At 33.4% G+C, this 19356-nt stretch overlaps 1 protein-coding gene across 2 annotated transcripts in view; it reads right to left on the reverse strand.

The window, feature by feature from the left end:
• LOC115886779 overlaps window positions 1-19356 on the reverse strand; it is a 335249-nt gene that overhangs the window by 205953 nt on the left and 109940 nt on the right. For both annotated transcript variants that reach the window (XM_030906064.1, XM_030906063.1), the window contains exon 2: window positions 18477-18582. In XM_030906064.1, coding sequence (XP_030761924.1) covers window positions 18477-18540 — 64 coding nt within the window. In that variant the 5' untranslated portion in view covers window positions 18541-18582. The remainder of the gene's footprint in view (window positions 1-18476; window positions 18583-19356) is intronic.

Raw genomic sequence — 19356 nt, forward strand, 5'->3', positions numbered from 1 at the left:
AATCAAGCCTTAATCGAAGCACGTGTGTTTGAAATCTTGGGCGTGGCTTAACCCGACAGGATCGGGCTAAGCTTTAGGATCAGCAGATTTCTGAAATAAAATATATATTTTCTTCGGCCGCACACCTGCTTTACCCAATCCCTGAGAGTGACCCGAACAGTACAGCGTAATAGATTCTTAAACAAGCCTATAAACTGAAATATAATCAAATTACAGGCTTTGCGCATTAAGATTGGTCGAAATAAATCGAAAGACGGAAAAACTGTTCGGGAAAAGACCTAATCCTAATTTATCATAAAGTTGATTTAGATGCGAAAGCGTCAAACTGAGCGCCGCAGCTTGTATTGTTTCCGTTCGTCTGTTCCAATTTCCGCGCCGCCATTTATTTTCTGTTTTTCTTTCCGCGGAAAACTGGAAAACTTGGCGGGGATAAATCAAACGAACGGCAGCGGCGGAAAAATTGTATTAGTTTCTTTTTAAATGCCAAGATAAACATTTGCATATTACATTAGATGTCGCTTCTTCTCCGGAATCAGCGAATTTCTGGATAAATTTGGTGAAACATCGTGGAGATTTCTCTGTAGGATTGTTGTTTAATGGAAAACAAAGTCTTTCTCAGAAAACTATATCACGCTGCGTGGAATTTTCTGGATGGAGGGATGGAGACCTGGATGGATTTATCTGTAATTGAAATGCTTTCCAGGATTTGTATCGTTAGAAATTAGTTTTAAATTAGATTTTGATATTTTGTGGCATCCTTTAAAGTGTACAAACGTCCGTCCATAAGATTTGTCCATCAAAGGGTCCGTTAATTTGAATTCAATCGATTCAAAATTATGTTATCTTAGCCATTACTCGCTGACGAATATATGACACGCACCAGAAGATGTTTACGCAAGGCGTTTTCTTTCATGAGCTTTTCTGTGACTGAAAAGCCCGATACGTGATGTTATTTCTCTTCTGCACTCTGGATATTCAAAAATCTCATTACTTTGTTCAGTGGCGGATACAGATGGGGGGCTTATGGGGTCCGGCCCCCCTCTAAAACCTGTAATAGACTTGAGCACGCACGAACTGAGCGTGCAAGTACGGCATTCGTTCGCGCTCTCGGTTCCGTTCATATTAAAAACTTATTTTTCGACGAATGAAGTGATCCATTTGTGCGCGCACAGCAGAATTGTGTTGGCGAAAATAATGGACGACCAAGAAATAGTCGAGGCTGCAGTCATTGTTATGCACAGCTTAATTATTAAAAAGAAGAAAAATCGAAAACATCGTCGCTGATGGCAAACCCAAATTTTTAGAAATCGATATAATTTACTGCAGCAACTTAGTGTCTGAGGAGGACTATGATCAGTTCAAAAACTTTCCAAGAATGACCAGACCCGATTTTGAATATTTACAAAATTTAATAACACCGAAAATTAGAAAAAAAGATATAAATTTTAGAATAACAATTTCATTAATATCGACATATTCAATATTAATTTTATTTACAAGGTCTTAGTTTTGCCATGCGTTATTTTTTTTTTGATTTTTTAATAATACAAATAATGTTTAATATCCCATAATATAGGCAACTTTTCATATTCTTCAATTAATAATAACGAAGATTCATTGATCCACTCCATAATTTTAATAAAAAAAAACGAAAAAAAAAATCACACACGCACGCACGAACGCAGACAAAACAAATTGCCGGTGCAAACTGAGCGTTCGCGCACACATAAAATCTCTTTGAGTACGGATCAAAACCAAACGGCTCACGTTCGTGGCTGCTCGCGCACAGACAGATTCAGAGTGAGCGTGCGCGCACAGTCGTTTACACTTGAGCATTCACGGAGGATCAGTGCATGCGTGCTCAAGTCTAAGCTGGCATTCACTAGTAAAATTCGGTTTCAAAATTATTATTTTTTATACTAATTTCACTTTTACTGGCGTAGAATTAGCAGATCAGTGAATGTGAGTTTTTACTAGTAATTGTTAACATTTACTGGTTTCCGGCTTTCACTGTAATACACAGGGTGAGTCTTTAATAAGTGCAAATATTTTTGGGAGAGAAATACGTTTCTTTTATCGAGATCTACCAGCCCCGAAAATATTTGCACTTATTTAAGACTCACCCTGTATACAAAACACAAAAACATGACGATTTCAATAAACGTCGATTTTACACGAACGATTGGCGCCATTTTACTCGATATTTTCGAGACGCATTCCTGCATTTCGAGAAATTAAATTCTCGTCTATCGTCCTTTGACGCCTTCTCTTGAACGTCTCAAGAATTCCAACAAACATGTGTTTAAGGCGTTTCCACTTTTCCTCATGCGTGTAAATGTCATTTTTTTCTTTTTTCCGTTCTATCTCGTTCTTATTTCACACGTTTTCTAATCAAGCAGGCTGGCAAGATAGAAACAGGGGCGTGCGATAATATATTTTATTTTCTCGATATTAAATGGCCGTCCTATGCCGAAGACATCGCGACCTTTAACGCTTAAGATGCTCATTCACATACAGTTCGCCGGCAGTCCAGAACTGTCGATTTGAGAAGATGTTCCCGTTTTCAGCAGCCACTGTTTCTAAATGTGAACAAACAAAATACCAGTCGACCTCCACTATAATTTTTTTGTCTTAAAATCTTTGTTTTTAGATTTTCTCGCACAAAAAATGTCTGGCAAAAGCAAATTCATCATTACAGACTTTCATGTTTTTAATACCCCTTCTATATGTCATTATTTGTCCCTACAAAATATTTTTGTTTGAAATATAGATTTTTATTTTTATATCATGGTTCTGAAAATAAAAATATATAAATTAACGTAAGTAGAATGCGTTCTTGTGAGTTTAAGACCTCAACAGCCGATTAAAACATATATTTTTAGTTAAAAACGCTATCACTAGCCAACATGGCGGAATTTTAATTCAATATTATATAAAATTGACATGGAGTCGGACACTACTCATCTACATTATAGCATATTTGTGTCTGAAAAGAGAGAAACTCGAGTTTCGAAACGAATCGACAATAAATGGAAACCTTGTTTCCAATATATTTCGATTTAGCGCTATATGTGTAGAAATTTCGAACTAGTCACCTGTCAACAACGCCAATCAAAACTTTTGGTCAAAATAATTAAAACAATTTTATTTACTTATTATCACACAATTAAAACATAAAAATAGGTATGTATTCCATTGTGGAAAAAAGAAAAAAAACGTTTACTGGTGACGTTTTTCTTCGGTCCCCTATTGGGTATGGGTAGTGGATGTTATTATACATTTATTTCTAAAATAAATCATCTCTGTAATGCGTATAATAAATTATTATAAAATCGCATAAGAAAAATATTGTATTTGTACTCACCATATGTCCTTCCTTCTGGTTTTTTAATTATAGTACTATAAAAACTTGAAGAATGCTTAAATGAAAAAACTGTAGAACAAAATCAAAACAATAAAGTAAGGTTATGTTCTCATATTTGACAGAATAACAAATAAATTATGGAAACTTTTCAGGCACAAAACGGGTACGAAATCTGTAAATGTGAGCCACATCTGTTTCTTAAAAGTTTCAAAAGATTTGTAATACTAAGATCTCTATTATTATAGCTTATGTAGCGAAACCGTATTTAAGAAAAATGTTTCCGAACAAAAAGAAATTTATGTTACGAAACATATGTATCTAAATGAAATGTGACGAAACTGTTTTGCAATCAATGTTTCTCAGCAGAGATTTTGTTTCGATTTTGTGTCTAAAAATGCTACTTGGAAAGCTATCGAGATGAATCAAAATACAAAGTATCAAGAAAAGATGCATCTTGATGATAAAATAGTTTCTAAACCCTTTTTGTTTTAAACCATTCCACAGGGCGTTTCAAACTTTCACCAAAGACTTTGATTAAAGGGGAGAGAATTAGCAGTGCGTTCCTTGCTTCCATGGGCCCGGCGCCGGCGTCCCTGGAGATAAAAGAAAACGAAAGAAAAAATGTTGGTCTCCACCCCTGACAATGCGGGCAAGGCGGGCAAAATGGGAATAAAGAAATCGATATCTCGCAATGAAGTATATCTGTCGTCAAAAAGTCCTTTTATTGTATTGTCGAACGGAGTCGGACATAAATAGAGCGGGCAAACTTGATTGGATTGCTGTCGGCCAGTTGTATAATATGACTCTATGACTCCTTTCTCTATTTTATGCCCCGCTTTTCTTAAATGAAGTGCCATATAAAATGTACGAGCTTTGTTTGACCTATTGCTACCAGTCGTTTGCTGTTTTTCTGTTTATTTTATTGTCTTGTTCATTTCATTTGAATATAATAATTGTATCAATAATAAATGATAATTAGGTAATAGATATTTACGATACAAGTGAATTAACAGCATCAGTAAGATACGCGTGTGAAAGTTGCACAACGAGTGCGCAGCACGAGTTGTGTAACTCCACAAGTATCTTAATGGAGTTAACTCGCGTGTATTGTACAATATTTATCTACGTCTAACTATAAAAACACACAATGAATTTAAAAATTATTGTACTTAACTATGTACCTATGAAAAATCAATTATCTTAATACCTTTGTTCAAATAACACCATGCATGGCAATGTCAATATGACAGTAAATAATATTGATGTCACTAGTTGGTTAGTGGTAAAAAATGAGCGATTCGGAAAGTATTCCCTCTGACATTGAAGAAGAGGCATTCAGAGCCATTTCTGGATTGCTTCCGGTAAGATCGAAACAGAACTATGAATATACATACTCTAAGTATGAAAAATGGTGTACCGAAAAAAAAGTACACAACTATGGAAATGAAAAGGTACTCATAACATATTTTTCCAATTTATCCGCTACTTATAAGCCTTCGTCTCTTTGGGCTTTCTATTCAATGATACGTACTATGATATCTATTAAAATAAATATGCTTCATCAGGCATCTACTTGAAAGATTGCTCAAACTGTATCATTAACATTTATAATAGATAAGTTTTCATGTTTTTATAATTATTATCAATAGAACAGTTTATTTGTATTTAGTACAAAATAAATGTTTTACAAAATATTTTTAGTATTGAAAATACTTCTGGCCGCGTTTATATGGGACCCATCTTTTAAAAACGACATGCTAGAAGCAACATGGGTTCAATAACCTGCCTGTCAACATGTACTTAAGTCGATAGAGCCGGCATTGATAAGCGAACAGTGCAAGGCCGTTCAAATCTGGATCGGCGGATAAAGAAAGCGATATTATTTAAAAAAATATATGTCAAGGCATGGGTTGTTAGGTAAAGTTTGGCTATTTTAATCTAACTATTTCCGTAAGGGGCAAATTATACGAGAAAGAGCAGAATCACATAAATAATAAATTTAGACTAATTACCATATTTTTTTATATGATTATTATTTTTTTAATTAACAACTGAGGACAAAGAAAAAGCTTGCATGGTTTCCACCGCCAACAGGCGTTAAAACAAACGAATCCAAGGCGTTGTCAAATATTAATTGGGATAAGTTGATAAGTTTTTGCCGTTTGAATATTGTTGTAAATAATAATTATTATCATTTAATTAGTGCTAACTTATCAAAGTTCAGAACACGGCGAAATTCCAATAAAATCGGCCAACGGATCTTTGAGATATTAATAAAAAAAATGTCTATTAGGAAACATCTTGACACCCTGTATCTTTAGAATTATGCGTTTCCAATTTACCACCATTTACCAATTAACATTTTACCTTAAAAACACTCAAAGAATCACCACCTGAAGTTAGCCAGATACTACTTAATTAACACCCTGTATTTAAAAATGGCCAGCTAGTGATTTTATAAGTAAAGCTATGTTTATTTTAATAGAAAAAAAATACATTTTATAAAAAATAAACAAACCCATAATTCAATTACTATACACTAATTAATTAACTTTAAATGTATCTAAATAGGCACTTTAATAATTCAAAATGGATATGAGCACTTCATAGAGTATACCAAATATGTAAAAAAAAATTCCAATAAAAAATCCACAAATGGCACATTAAAATCTGCATTATTTGAAATCAAATTATAGGTACCTAAACGGCCAATCAGCCAGACAACAGTGATAAGACGCCGACATCGATAACGCGATGAGCAATTATTCCGAGTTAATACTTCAAGTAGCATTCCTTCAAATACATTTTAATTTAAGTATTGTTAATATAGTCATATTAATGATTATAGCCTGTATGATTTCTAAAATAAAAAATCAAGCGTGTTTTTATCAGAATAATTATTAAATGATTAAATAGAAATAGTTATAATATTTATTAACTTCGTAAGTGTTACATTTTAATATCGTATGATCGAATAAAAACGGCGTCAGCGATGGGTATGAAATAAAGATCGCTGTCATTTTATATGTGAAATTATATGGGAAATGTCATCGATCGTCATTTCCAAGCCAACTGGACGCCATTATTTTCGATCATACGGTATAATTATGGATTTAATAATTAAATAATTATCTTAACGTTAAATTGTGGTAAACTTGTTATGAGTTTCAATCATTTATATTTAAAATCTTAGGGAGGCAATATAGATTTTAGGCAGAAGAACTCAAGGGAAGGACTGTGTAATTAGTAATTAAAACTTTACATTTTTTTTATTTGCCATTTTTCTTGTTTCACGTTGCACGTTGACTCTTCGTTATGTCACACACAATCTGAATTTCGGATATGATGCAGAACTGATAAATTAGACCAAATATATTAATTGCAAGGTATGCAAAGAAATATTTTTGTTAACTTTACAAATACTTAAGGCATGCAATAATTTAAAAAAAAATTGACGTGAGATTACTTCATAATTCTTGAAAGTCTTGGATGATAAAGATTTTAATTATTATGGGTCTGTTCTGTTTAAGAAGCTAATAAATAATTTCAAAAACTCAACTATCAAAATATAATGGTAGAAAATGTTTAAAAGCATGTATAGGTATAATATTCCATATTAATTGGACATACTGAATGTAAACTAGGTATACATAGTTGCTGCAATCGATAATATATTTTGCTTGTTTTCCTCATTTTTTGCTTATTTTCCTCATAAGAAAAAACCGTCAATACCGCTACTCACATTATGGGCACCTTTTTATACTTAAATTTCATCATGATTTTTAAAAATACATATGTAGGTACATACTATAAGTAGTGGTTGTCACGGTTTTTTTATTAGGTATGATGAAAAGAAGCTGCAAACTAAATTATCGTTGCAGCCAACTATATTTTAATTTATTTTTATCTACTGTGAGGCAACTCAATTCGAGTATAAATTAACACTTACATTCCAAGTATCTTCTTGGTCTACCGGCACCCCGTTCACCATTATTCCATCATTTCTATAAAAATAGTATGATTTATAACTTTTTTTTAATTTTTATTGAGAAAATTGTTGAAATTTTGTTGTACGGCGAATTTAAATTTATGGCCCTCCATAAATTTACACCTTAAGTTCGAATATTAGTTAAACCTAGGTATACCCCGGTAATAGCCGGAAATATGCAAAAGAAGGGGTGAGTTTAGGTTAGAGTAGAATTAGGTTTTAGTTGGTTTTGAATTAATAAAAATATAGACCTAATCTAAACTTAACCGAAACTGACCCACTTTTTTGTATATTTCGGGGTCCTACGTGGGCAACTCTACGTTTAACCAAAATCGGGCTTTTACGGTAACATAATACTCATTCTGATTGGTTTAATATGGCTCCATAACAAAACTGTGGGTTCGAGGTGCTATTGCAAATTAATGCAATTAATTCTATGTATACACTTTCATAAAAAGCAATCACGATAAAAATTAAATATCAAAATTATTTAACGTTGCGAACTTGTTCACTATACGTATCTGGAATATATTTGCGAATGGCGATCAGCGATACGATGGTGCGTCCAGACCTATTGAGACGAGCGCGATAGATTCCAAATTCGCTGTGTGGACGAGTTTCGCGAGAGCCTCGCGAGTCAACCCACAGAGCCTCGTTGCTATCCGTCCCCTGTCGATTTTTCAACGGCCGATCAAAGAAAGCTCGAAAGTCTGGACATGTTTTTGGCAGGCTCGCCCGACTGCGAGATATTAAGTCTGATTTATAAATTTCAACTATTTAAAATTAAGTAATCTCAAATCTTTAAATCGTACACCGTATGTATTATCATTTTTTCTGATAGAATTTACAAATTTTGCGTCACTGATAATTTTTACCCTACCGAAATCCAACATTTCTTTAAACAAATAGAATTATTACATCTATTAATTTTAGATATATAATATCAAAAAATGCAAGAAAAGTTACCGAATTGTACGTATGTATAACCCAATAATAAAATAAAAAATAGGGTATTCTCATTAGAAAATATGTTATATCCGTAACACTTTTTTGAAGTACCCTGTATAGTCTATAGTAATGTTAAAATGTGCTTCTTAACCTTACCAATAACTTTTCTATTTAACATTTTGTTCTAAAAACATTAAAAAATGTATTATGTAAAAAACGTCGTGTAAGGGATAAAGGGGAAAACAGCCAAAAGTAGAATACCATATTAAAGATACAAAAATTTATTACTCTATGCGTTATTATTTGGCCATCGTTTGTTATATTCAATTGCAATTTAATATGTGTTTGGCTTCCTTTCACTATGATCCCACGTCTCGTGGCAGGTTTGCGTAAAAAATGGATAGAAAATGTCTCGCTCTCGTCTCGCTCTTGTCTCGGTCTTGTCTTGCTCTTGTCTCGCGCTCGGCTCGTCATTTCTGGACGCACCATAGACTGCCGGAGTGCTGACGTGACGAATGTCAAATTGCTTTTCAAACAAGATTTAGTTCTTTTATATTTCTATTGAGCTCTTCCAAATGACGTCATAAATTAATATAAAATGTAAAAAAACCAGGTGATTGCCGACAACCGCCGACTTGTGTCTGGTATTTTCAATACGCCTATGATTGCAAAATCTGTGAATTTTTCTCTTTGGTATTCATCTAAACAAGAAGTGCCGTAATGAAAATGCGTGAGTTAAGAAGCTCTTAGCTCACTCAAAATGCGTGAGTTAAGAGCTTCTTAACTCACTGACGTAGATAAACTATTTTTATAAATTATATACGAAAAATCGACATCTTAAATTTTCATGTATTTTACAGTTGAATATATTTTGCTAAAAAATAAAAACATGGTTTTAGAAGAAACTGTGAATCATACAGTATGACATTATGAACAATTGTTAACTATTATATATTCTCTGTTTTGCGAGTCAGGGAAGCTTTCGACTGACAGATTATGACAGAAAAAAGGGATACGTTTTGAGCCATTTAGATAAAATTATAATCTATAACCAAGAAAATTTACAGCTGAACTGAGCCCGAAATATACAGCCCGATACGCATGAGCCAGGCAATCCAACATATGATATGGAACTTCCCTTTCTACGATCTGAAACGTGATTGGTGAAGACTATGTACATCACAATTCAACCGGGAATGTTCAAGTTTGAAATTATAATTTGATTTCTTAAAAGATATCATGGAATTTTTCCTAACTTCCTATGTATTGTAAGTAATGAAGACTTAATCTATGCAATACAATGATTTATTTCCGAATTTATATTTTTTGCAACATGCCTATTGTACCAATTCATTTCTTTGTAAAATAAAATAAACCACTTTGAAATTAAAACGATAGACATATCTATCACTGTCAAGGATTTTGTCGTTAGACAGACTATATAATTTCGGCAGATTACATCCAAAAAATTACAGAATATACAATTTTTGCCAAGACACGTATGTTTTTTATTTCAATGTTTCTAATAATAGGTTAGGCTAGCTCTCAGGCCATTATCCGCAAAAATATTAAAATATAATTTTAACAACAAAGAACAAAATATTATCCAAAAACATACAGAATATAGAAATTTTCGGTGTTTTTAATAAATTCTAATCTTTTTTCTACTTTTTTGGAGTCACTCGCACAAAGGGACGTATAAAATAATAACTCAGGTACGTAATTTTAAAATGAACATTACACAAAGAATAAATCTCGTACATGCGGTGCGGATGCGGCAGTGGACGGCGCTTTTTGCCTGCGTTAAATTTGAGAATATTATTCTTCTAAACGTGTAAAAAATATCTTTAAAAAGGGCATTACTTTAAAAGCACATCCGCACGTAGGAGCCCTTGGTTTATTTGCTTTGCGACGTGACGACCATAATAATTAAGGAGATATTTTATTATATGAAGCATGTAAAACATGTAAAAAATATTAAATAAAGCTAAAAAAAGAACTATGGATAGATATAGACAGATTATACATGATATCCCATATAATATTACAGGGATCTCCTAAACCAGAAGGAATACAAAGATGATTAAAAAAAAAACAGAAAATTTGCAAAAACAAGCCTTTGAAAGCAAATTTTGCAGGTTGGAGGATATAATAGCTTCAAGACTTTTTCAGAAACGTAAAAGTTTCTGAAATGCTTCTATTCAGAGAACTCTGCTATTCAGAGAGCTACTGTTACTTTATCCAAGATTGTTTCAGGCTAACAATGTGAAAATATGTTACAGAACAAATTCAGAAACTAATTGAAACTTTAACGGATGCTATAAATAGAAAAGAAGGTTTTAGTAATATTACTAAAGAAAAGTGTTTAATTTCTTGGTTAAGTTTATTAAAACTGTCTTGAAAGACCTTTAGGTTTTTCAAAAATTTATCTATATAGTCTTGAATCAGTTTTATATATTCTTAATAATGATTCTTAGAAGAAACAGAAAATTGAATGGAAGATTTTTTTTTAGTTTTCTAAGGTTGCTTTCTGATAATTTGAGAGAACCATTTGAGATTGATTCTCTCTCTACCGTTTGCGAGAGAGAGAGAGAGAGAGAGAGAGGTATTGACTTATAGAGCATGTCAAAAGCGATGGTTTTTTATCGCTCAATTTTTTTTAGCGCTCAAAGCTTTTTTTTATGAGGTTATTTTAAATTATTTCAAGTTAGAAATTAAAGTTTTTTCGTTATGTTGATGCTGTCTAAGAATTCCATAACTTTATTAATCCTCGAAATGTTAAAAGGCGCGAAAATATTCTCATAAATTGTCCCGGTACTTTGTGGAAGCATATGGAACTATAAAGTATTTTTCGGATTAAACGGCCATATTTTTTTCATGGCTTTTTAGACAAACAGCCAAATGGCTCCAACATTATGCGTTTTTAAGCTAAATATACCTAGATTAAAGCTTTTTTCGTTAGTTTGTTATTTCTGATGGTGGACTAATATTTTAAAGTTTGACCCCAGTTTCAAGCAAATTATTATTATTTTTTAATTACACATGAGTTTCTGTTGCAAATAATATAATAATTTGAAATATTTTGAGAGGCGTTCGAAAATGTTGTCATATAAACCCACTATTTTATTCAATAAATTCAATTGCGTTCTGGAATTTACCTAACAAGGCGTTAAAATCGCACGGTAAATAGCGAAACAATAGTAATGGCTTCTATAATTATTTTCCATCATGACGTTTATTTTTATGAAATGTGAAACTGCATGGAGAGGTCGCTGCGAATAAAGTTTAACAGTTTAACTAAAGTTCCACATGTCGGTGGATAACACTTGGCTGCCTCGAACCCGCGACTAGGTAGCTTTGTAACAGATAAGTCGCATTCACCAGTAGGCTACTTTATAGTAACTCTTTTAGTGGCAAAAACTCCCTCAAAGTTGGGACATCCTTTATAGTATTATGTATGTACATAATATCTAAAACATAACTGAATTACAAACCACCAAACTTTTAAACAGGACTTTCAAACCACAGTAATACGAACTAGGCTTACGTAACAGGGTCATATACGATTCTATTTCAACTCCTGCTCCGAATTAGGATAACTTTACCTCCTCCTCGTCCTCAAAGAGTACGGAGACCGTTCCATGCGAAAATCGAGCTGAATATTTCACGTTAAGCGTCCAACGTGGAAATTTAACCGGACCATTTTTGTAATTGCAGTCTCCCAGGACGGGAAAACTGTGGAAACTCTGCGGAAAATGCTGCCACGTATGCTCGCTAACGTTTACTCTTTAAAGCCGGCTTGTCCCTTATAAAATTGCGTCCCTGGGAGACACCGACAGTGTCCCAAAACCGGGGACGAAAGCTTAGAAAATTCGATAATAGCGTTAGTCGAATTAGTGCTAATTAAAAAGTGTCTTTATGATGTTAAGACAGAATTAATTAGATTACTACGACATAGAAGGGTTTTGTGGAAGAGTTAATTGAATAAATAGGTCTACCAGATAGTAGTTACAGTTCATTATTTACACCATGCCTACAGTTTTAATCGATGGTAACAGATTTTCCCTCTATCATTTTAATGGCCATCCCATGCTTCTTCTTCCCACTGGTGATTTGTCTCCTGCTATCCTTACTATTCTTTCTTTGTCTATTCGGCTTATATGTTCGTTCCGTTTGTGCTTTCTGTTTTTTGAAGAATCTTTTTGTTTTTGCTGTGTGCGGTCTGGTTTTTAGTGTGACCGTACTCTTCGTAGATACACACGAAAATCGGCAGCCAAGACCGGAAGCCGACCCTTAGTATAGATATATAATAATATATTAATAGTATAATAAATTTTTCGTATACACGCTATTTAAACCCATGTATTTGTATATATCAGTTGTTTACGATAGTCTTCGATGGTGGCAGCACCGGCGCCGGCGGAGAATGCAACAAGTCTGTAGAAAGGGGTCTTAATATTAAGAAAAAAAAACATTTCTTAGTTATTAGGTTATTATGTTATTATTTTATCAGAAAACAAAAGATCTGGATTGAAAATCGAGGTATTATAGAAAATAGACTACCAGACAGACGACAATGTCGAACAAAAAGCTCCTTATTTATAGGACCAGCCAATAAATAGCCTCCATTTGCATACTGGAAGCTTTTCCCCCCATTTTCCGAGACTTTCAATCCGAATCCGATACAGATTTTTTACGCTTGCCGGCAAATTGTTCCTTTCAGTTTTTCCGTGTTATTTCAATTTGTCTAGTCGCCCCAAACAACAGAGATCCCGTTCAAAACTTTACAAATCGCTTTCCATAAAAAGGAACTTTAACTTACGTTCGCCTTTCTTACGATTGTGAATCTATTAGCCGTAAGATTGGAGGAAAATCGATCGTGTATTTCCGGAGTTTGTTGTGAAAAAGGACCCGAAGCAATCTGCCATCTGTCTAGCGTTTAGAAGAGGACGCTTTTTTGAAGGTAAATCTAAATGAGGCGATTATAGATGTAAGAAAAATCGCTGGAGGTTTCTCGTTTTGATATTTGACAGCATCTAGATTTAGGTGTAAAATTGCGGTAGATTTAGGTGTAAAATTGCGATCGAAAAAAAACAGCACCAGAGACGGCTGAAAAATGACAATCGATGATAATTTTGACGAGGTCAAGCCCTAGACGTCAGCAATATTGTACTGAAGTTTTTCAATTTACTAAATATTGTGTTGCAATAATTAAACTAATGCCACCATATACAGAGCGTCTAAAAATAATTATTAGCTTTAAACGGCAATAGCTTGTTTAATTCAAATAGAACACCATGTATATTTTACGTGAATCAGATGTATGATGTAATTGTCTATTAAATTTTTTACGCCGTTTTTAGCTATCTCTTTGTGTTTTCGTACAATAATTCGTACAATAATTGAAATTTTATTAATCGATATTTCTCAATATACCCATGAAATCTTGATATTTTAAATAATTTTTAAGGATGTAACAAATTTCCAAAGAGTACAAGGGTACTTAATTCGTTAAAAAATAAAAAAACTATTTAAATATTAGTAAAAGAAGACCAATTAATATGATCCCACTATTGGAACTGCATTAACTGACTACGACTGACACCTTGTATAAGGTAGTTTTATTTTTATTATTGCAATACAAAATTTACTAAATAAAAATACCGTATGATCGAAAAAAACAGCGTCCAATTGGCTGGGAAATGAGAGTCGATGACATTTTCCATATAAATTTACATATACAATTACAGCGATCTTCATTTCACAGCCATCGCTGACGCCGTTTTTTTTCGATTATACGGTACTTCAGTACAATATTTGTTTTTAAAAACCCAAAATACGCATAGGGAAATGTGAAGCATTAAAATATTACTGTATTTTCGTAAAATCGTAAATATTTCAAAAACGGTATGATTAAACTGCCGTAAACATTAATAAAATTTATCTTTGTTTTAATCCTAGAAACTGAAAATGTAATTATATGCAGTGCCTTCCGTTTAAAAAATACATTTTTTCAGTGTTCACTTGTCAAAAAGGGAATTTCCAAAATCTTATATCAAAACCCTAATAAAATTATGGTATCTCTCCATATACAGGGTGGTTCGAACTGTATTCCGGTAACTTCAGCAGCATATTTTGTTCGTATAAATTATGTCCTAAAATGCTTAGTTTCGGAAATACAGGGTGTATAAGTTTCATTTTTATTTCGATTTTTTCCAAATAATTTATGAAGTAACTTCAATATTTGGATGAAAATTGGTGCTTGGGCGTTTTTTGATATGAAAAGTTTTATTTTGATGTTAATATGAGCCCTACTTGTAGAGGGCGCCACCTACATATTTTTTAACTGGTTTGAAGAGTAATAACTCTTCGTCCGTACCTGTATTACTACTGAGTAAAAAAATAAATTTACGAAATTTTCTACGTAAAAAATGTCTCTTCCCAAATTAATTATTTCAGTAAAATAGCCAACTATCTACTCAACGTGTTTATTTTTTGCCAATAATGACATGTATTGACTATTTTCATTCTAAATATCTTGAGAAGGGTTGCTCGGAGCGATTTTTACCAAGAGACATTTTTTACATAAAAAGTCATGGAAATGTATACAGGGTGGCCCATCGAAAACGTTCCGCAAGGCATAACGGCCAGGGTATTCTTTTTTTCAAAAAATCCAAAAACACGTCAATTTTGTTTGTGAGGGCGACAACTTTTGCCCCAAAAATGATTGCGAAATCTTCAACCCTCTGAGCGGGGGTGTCATCCCCCAACATTTTTCAAATGGGAAGGGGGGCCAAGTGGCGCCGCAATGAAAAGAGCTTTCTATTCTCTATATTTCCCCGCCTCGTTTTTGAAAATCGGTCGAGTCATACAGAAAATATGAAGGATTGAAATTTGAAAAGTTTATTTAAACATTTATCAGAGTTAATGATAAGAATAAATTCCTTCGACCAATTTGAGTTTTTTTCTTATTTCTAGATGTTTACGCATTTTTTCACTTGCCACAAGGTTGAATGATCAGGTGCGGTAGTTGCTAGATAGCTGTTCTGTGACTTTGAACTCTGACAACTGTGCCAAAGTTTACAGAATAAAATATAAGTTCCGTCACTTGTGCCGGCGGCAGGTATCAAAAGCCGCTTCACGCACGTGTTTCCCAGTGTATTACTGGTGTGTGGACTTTGGACCCAGCATACACGGCGGATCACGTTCGGCGTATTACTCTGATTTTGGCGTTATTACAGAGTGGTCTCGCATGCATATGGAATAATTTTTCAAGTGGTTATTTAATTTTCATTGCAAAGTGTTACTGGTCACATTAGCCTTAGTTAATTATTTATTAGTTTATCATAAAAAAGCATAATTATTTTTATTATTTCTTAAAAAAAATATTTAATTTTTTGGCAATGGAAAAAAAAATTATTTAAAATATCTAATTAGAATTATTCAAGAACACTTTATTTTTTACACGAAAAATCTCTCAAAAGTGGCTTATCCCTGGTGTGTCTCAAAAGTGGCTTATCCCTAAAACTTTTTTATTTTTTCTGATAAAAAAACGAGATTTGTTAGTATATGACCTAAATTAGGATTGATTAACGTTTTCAATTTTTTTCGGTCACTTCCGGTTTCGCCGAAAATTACTACAACTTTTGAATTTTAAACTGCAACCTGGGCATTTTTCTACTTTATTCGATAAAAAATGACACTCTGAATAGAATGACATATCATATGTCAACTTTTGGCATTCTAGCTTAAAAAAATCTTTTAAAATTTCAATATTGAGTGTCATAGCTCTTTTAAAAACAAAACTTTAATCAAGGAGTCCTGGGAAAAATAGATTTGATCGTCTAATGGTTTCCATGTCTTGTCTTGGCCGGTTAAAAGATGTCCAAATGGTATTTTTAACCATATCTTAATTTTTTCTAATGGAAAGAGGGTGGCTCATTAGTATATTTGGAAAAAGTATTTTTTTACGAATAATTTCATGCCACACACTTGGTATTTCGAGTCAAATTGTCGTTATAAACCGCGTGTTACACTTTCAAATAAATCATATGTGAAACTGTTAAAAGCTGACATATGATATGTCTTTCTACTCAGAGTATCATTTTCTATCGAATAACGTAAAAAAATACCGAGGATACCATTTAAACATCAAAAGTTGTTGATATTTAATAGTTTCAGCTTTGAATTTTATAGTGTACGTAATTCGTGTTGGAAAACCATATTACGCACTCATGGAATACTGCACTCGTGCGTAATAATATGTTTTCCAAAACACTCGTTACGTAATATACTTTTACATTATTTACTGTTGATAATGTGTAGCTTTATTTTTTGTGTTTGTTTTTAAAATTTATTTTATTTTTGCTATATCTTTTTTTATCTTGCCTTGTCTAAATATTTATATGTAATACACCAATAAACTGATAGTATATTTTTCTTTTGTAGATTTACTATTAGGTATTTTGAAATACCCCACGTTCCCCTGCACCTTGTCGCACATTGCGATCGGTAAAAATGCGGCTTCTATTTACCCCGGCTTCCACTCCTGTTTTCATCGAAATCTGGCGTATCGGACGAGGCGGCTTCTGGCTTTTGATACGCGATTTTCAAAGTGCCGATGCTAAGTGACCGAACTTATATTTTATTCTGTAAACTTTGACTGTGCGTTGAAGTTCTTCTCAATATCGTTAAACTGACCTACAATAGAATTTCCAAAAATACCAGTCCACACGTTCAATTTCTGAGGGTTTTGTGTGTGCACCTCGTCAAAAACCCTGTGATTGTCCTCAGCCCAGTACCGACAGTTGTGCCGATTCACTACATCGTTCAAAAAGAAAGTACAGTTGTCCGAAAAACACACATTAAATAGGAAATTATTATCATTCGCCACTCGTTCACTCATAATTTCACAAAATTGTAAGCGACGATCAAAATTGTCTTCGTTGAGTTCTTGTACCAACTGAATTTTGTACGGGTGGAACTTGCGTTTTTTTAATATCCTTTGGACACTTGTACGATTCTCGCCGGACTCATTGGCTAATTTTCTTGTACTCAGCGTACTTCCATAGCTTCATTTACTACAGGATTTTCCCTCTGCCTCTTTTTATTCATAACGGAACCAGTTTCGCGAAATTTTGCTACTAACTCGCGAACAATTTTGCCATAAAGGTGTTTGTCAGGATGGCGTTCATTGAATATCTGCGCAACCCGATTGCCACATTCATTATTTTTAAAATAAAGTTCGATAATAATAATTGTTCCATAATAATTGTTAAAAAGTTTAACGATATTGAGAAGAACTTCAACGCATAAGTCACAGAACAGCTATCTAGCAACTACCGCACCTGATCGTTCAACCTTGTGGCAAGTGAAAAAATGCGTAAACATCTAGAAATAATAAGGAGAAACAGCAAATTGGTCGAAGGAATTTACCCTTATCATTTACTCTGATAAATGTTTAAATAAACTTTTCAAATTTCAATGACTCGACCGATTTTTAAAAACGAAGTCGGAAAGTATAGAGAAGAGAAAGCCCTTTTCATTGCGGTACGACTTGACCCCCCTTTCCATTTGAAAAAAGTTGCGGGATGACACCCCCGCTCAGAGGGTTGAACATTTTGCAATCGTTTTTGTGGCAAAAGTTGTCCCCCTCACAAACAAAATTGACGTGTTTTTGGATTTTTTGAAAAAAAGAATACCCTGGCCGTTATGCCTTGCCACTTCGATGGGCCACCCTGTATTTTTTCACTCCATAGTTTTATACAGGTACGGACGAAAAGTTATTACTCTTCAAAACAGTTAAACCTTTGGTTAAAATACCTGTAGATGGCGCGCTCCACAAATAGGAGTTATATTGACATCAAAATCAAATTTCTCACGTCAAAAAACTCCCAAACACCAATTTTAATCCAAATATTGACGTTACTTCAGAAATTATTAGGAAAAAATCGTAATAAAAGTTAAATTTCTACACCCTGTATCTCCGAAACTAAGCGTTTTAGGACATATATTTATACAAACTTTTTTACTTATTTTTATCTGCAGGATATGCTGTCGAAGTTTCCGGAATAAAGTTTGGGCCACCCTGCAGAATGATTGTTTTAATTTTTTAGCCAAAGGTCCATTATTATCAAGTTTTAATGAATAATTAAATTAACATTATTTTCGACTTACCTCTATATAAGGAAAACAACTGGATGAAGAGCAGAGCAAATCTGATATCCGACGTGGAAAGCATGTCGGTAAATCTTCCAGGACACTTTGCCGAGATCCGGAGAGCCTGGAAAAAAGGGAAAACTTCGTTAAAACTTTTCTGACCTAAACAAATACAGAATCCTGTTTATCCCGGACAAAAGAAATGGAGTTGGACGGGTCTGGATTTTGAATGGAATATTAAGGCGATCCCCCTTGGTTCTTTTTTTCTGTGAAAGGAATATAAAAAAATATATTATATTTTAGAGGGATAGGGTGCGCAAATATTGAATATTACATTAACATATATTTCGGTTTAAAATATTTTCTTTTATATGTGAAGGAAATATATGTAGGTATAAAGTCGTTCAATTTTATTTGGGCAGAAAGAGGTTATGTAAATCAAACGCTAAATTTGTAAATACCATGCGATCGAAAAAAAACTATGATAATTTTGGGGAGGTCAAACTCTACGGGGCATTTATTTGGCCCATACTATATTTTTTAATGACGCTTACTCCCATTTGACCTTGAGAAGGTTGTAATTATTTTTCTATTGAGTAAATATTATTTATATATCGTGTACCAAAAAATACCCAGACACTCGATTTTCATCCAAATGTTGACGATAGTACAGAAATTATTTGAAAAAAAAAACGAAATAAAAATAAAACTTAAAATTAAAACAAACAAATTAAACTACACCATACATCTCCGAAACGAATGCTAGGACAGAATTTCTATCTTTTTTACACAGTTTGCTGATTACAATTCGGACCACTCTGTACAGGGTAGCGCCTCCCATACGACGCACTGTGGTCAATTTTGTCAAATTAGCCGGAAAAAAATATTAGTGAAAATT

The sequence above is a fragment of the Sitophilus oryzae genome, unplaced genomic scaffold (assembly GCF_002938485.1).
Source record: "Sitophilus oryzae breed Bouriz unplaced genomic scaffold, Soryzae_2.0 scaffold_496_pilon_pilon, whole genome shotgun sequence".
NCBI classification, from domain to species: Eukaryota; Metazoa; Arthropoda; class Insecta; order Coleoptera; family Curculionidae; genus Sitophilus; species Sitophilus oryzae.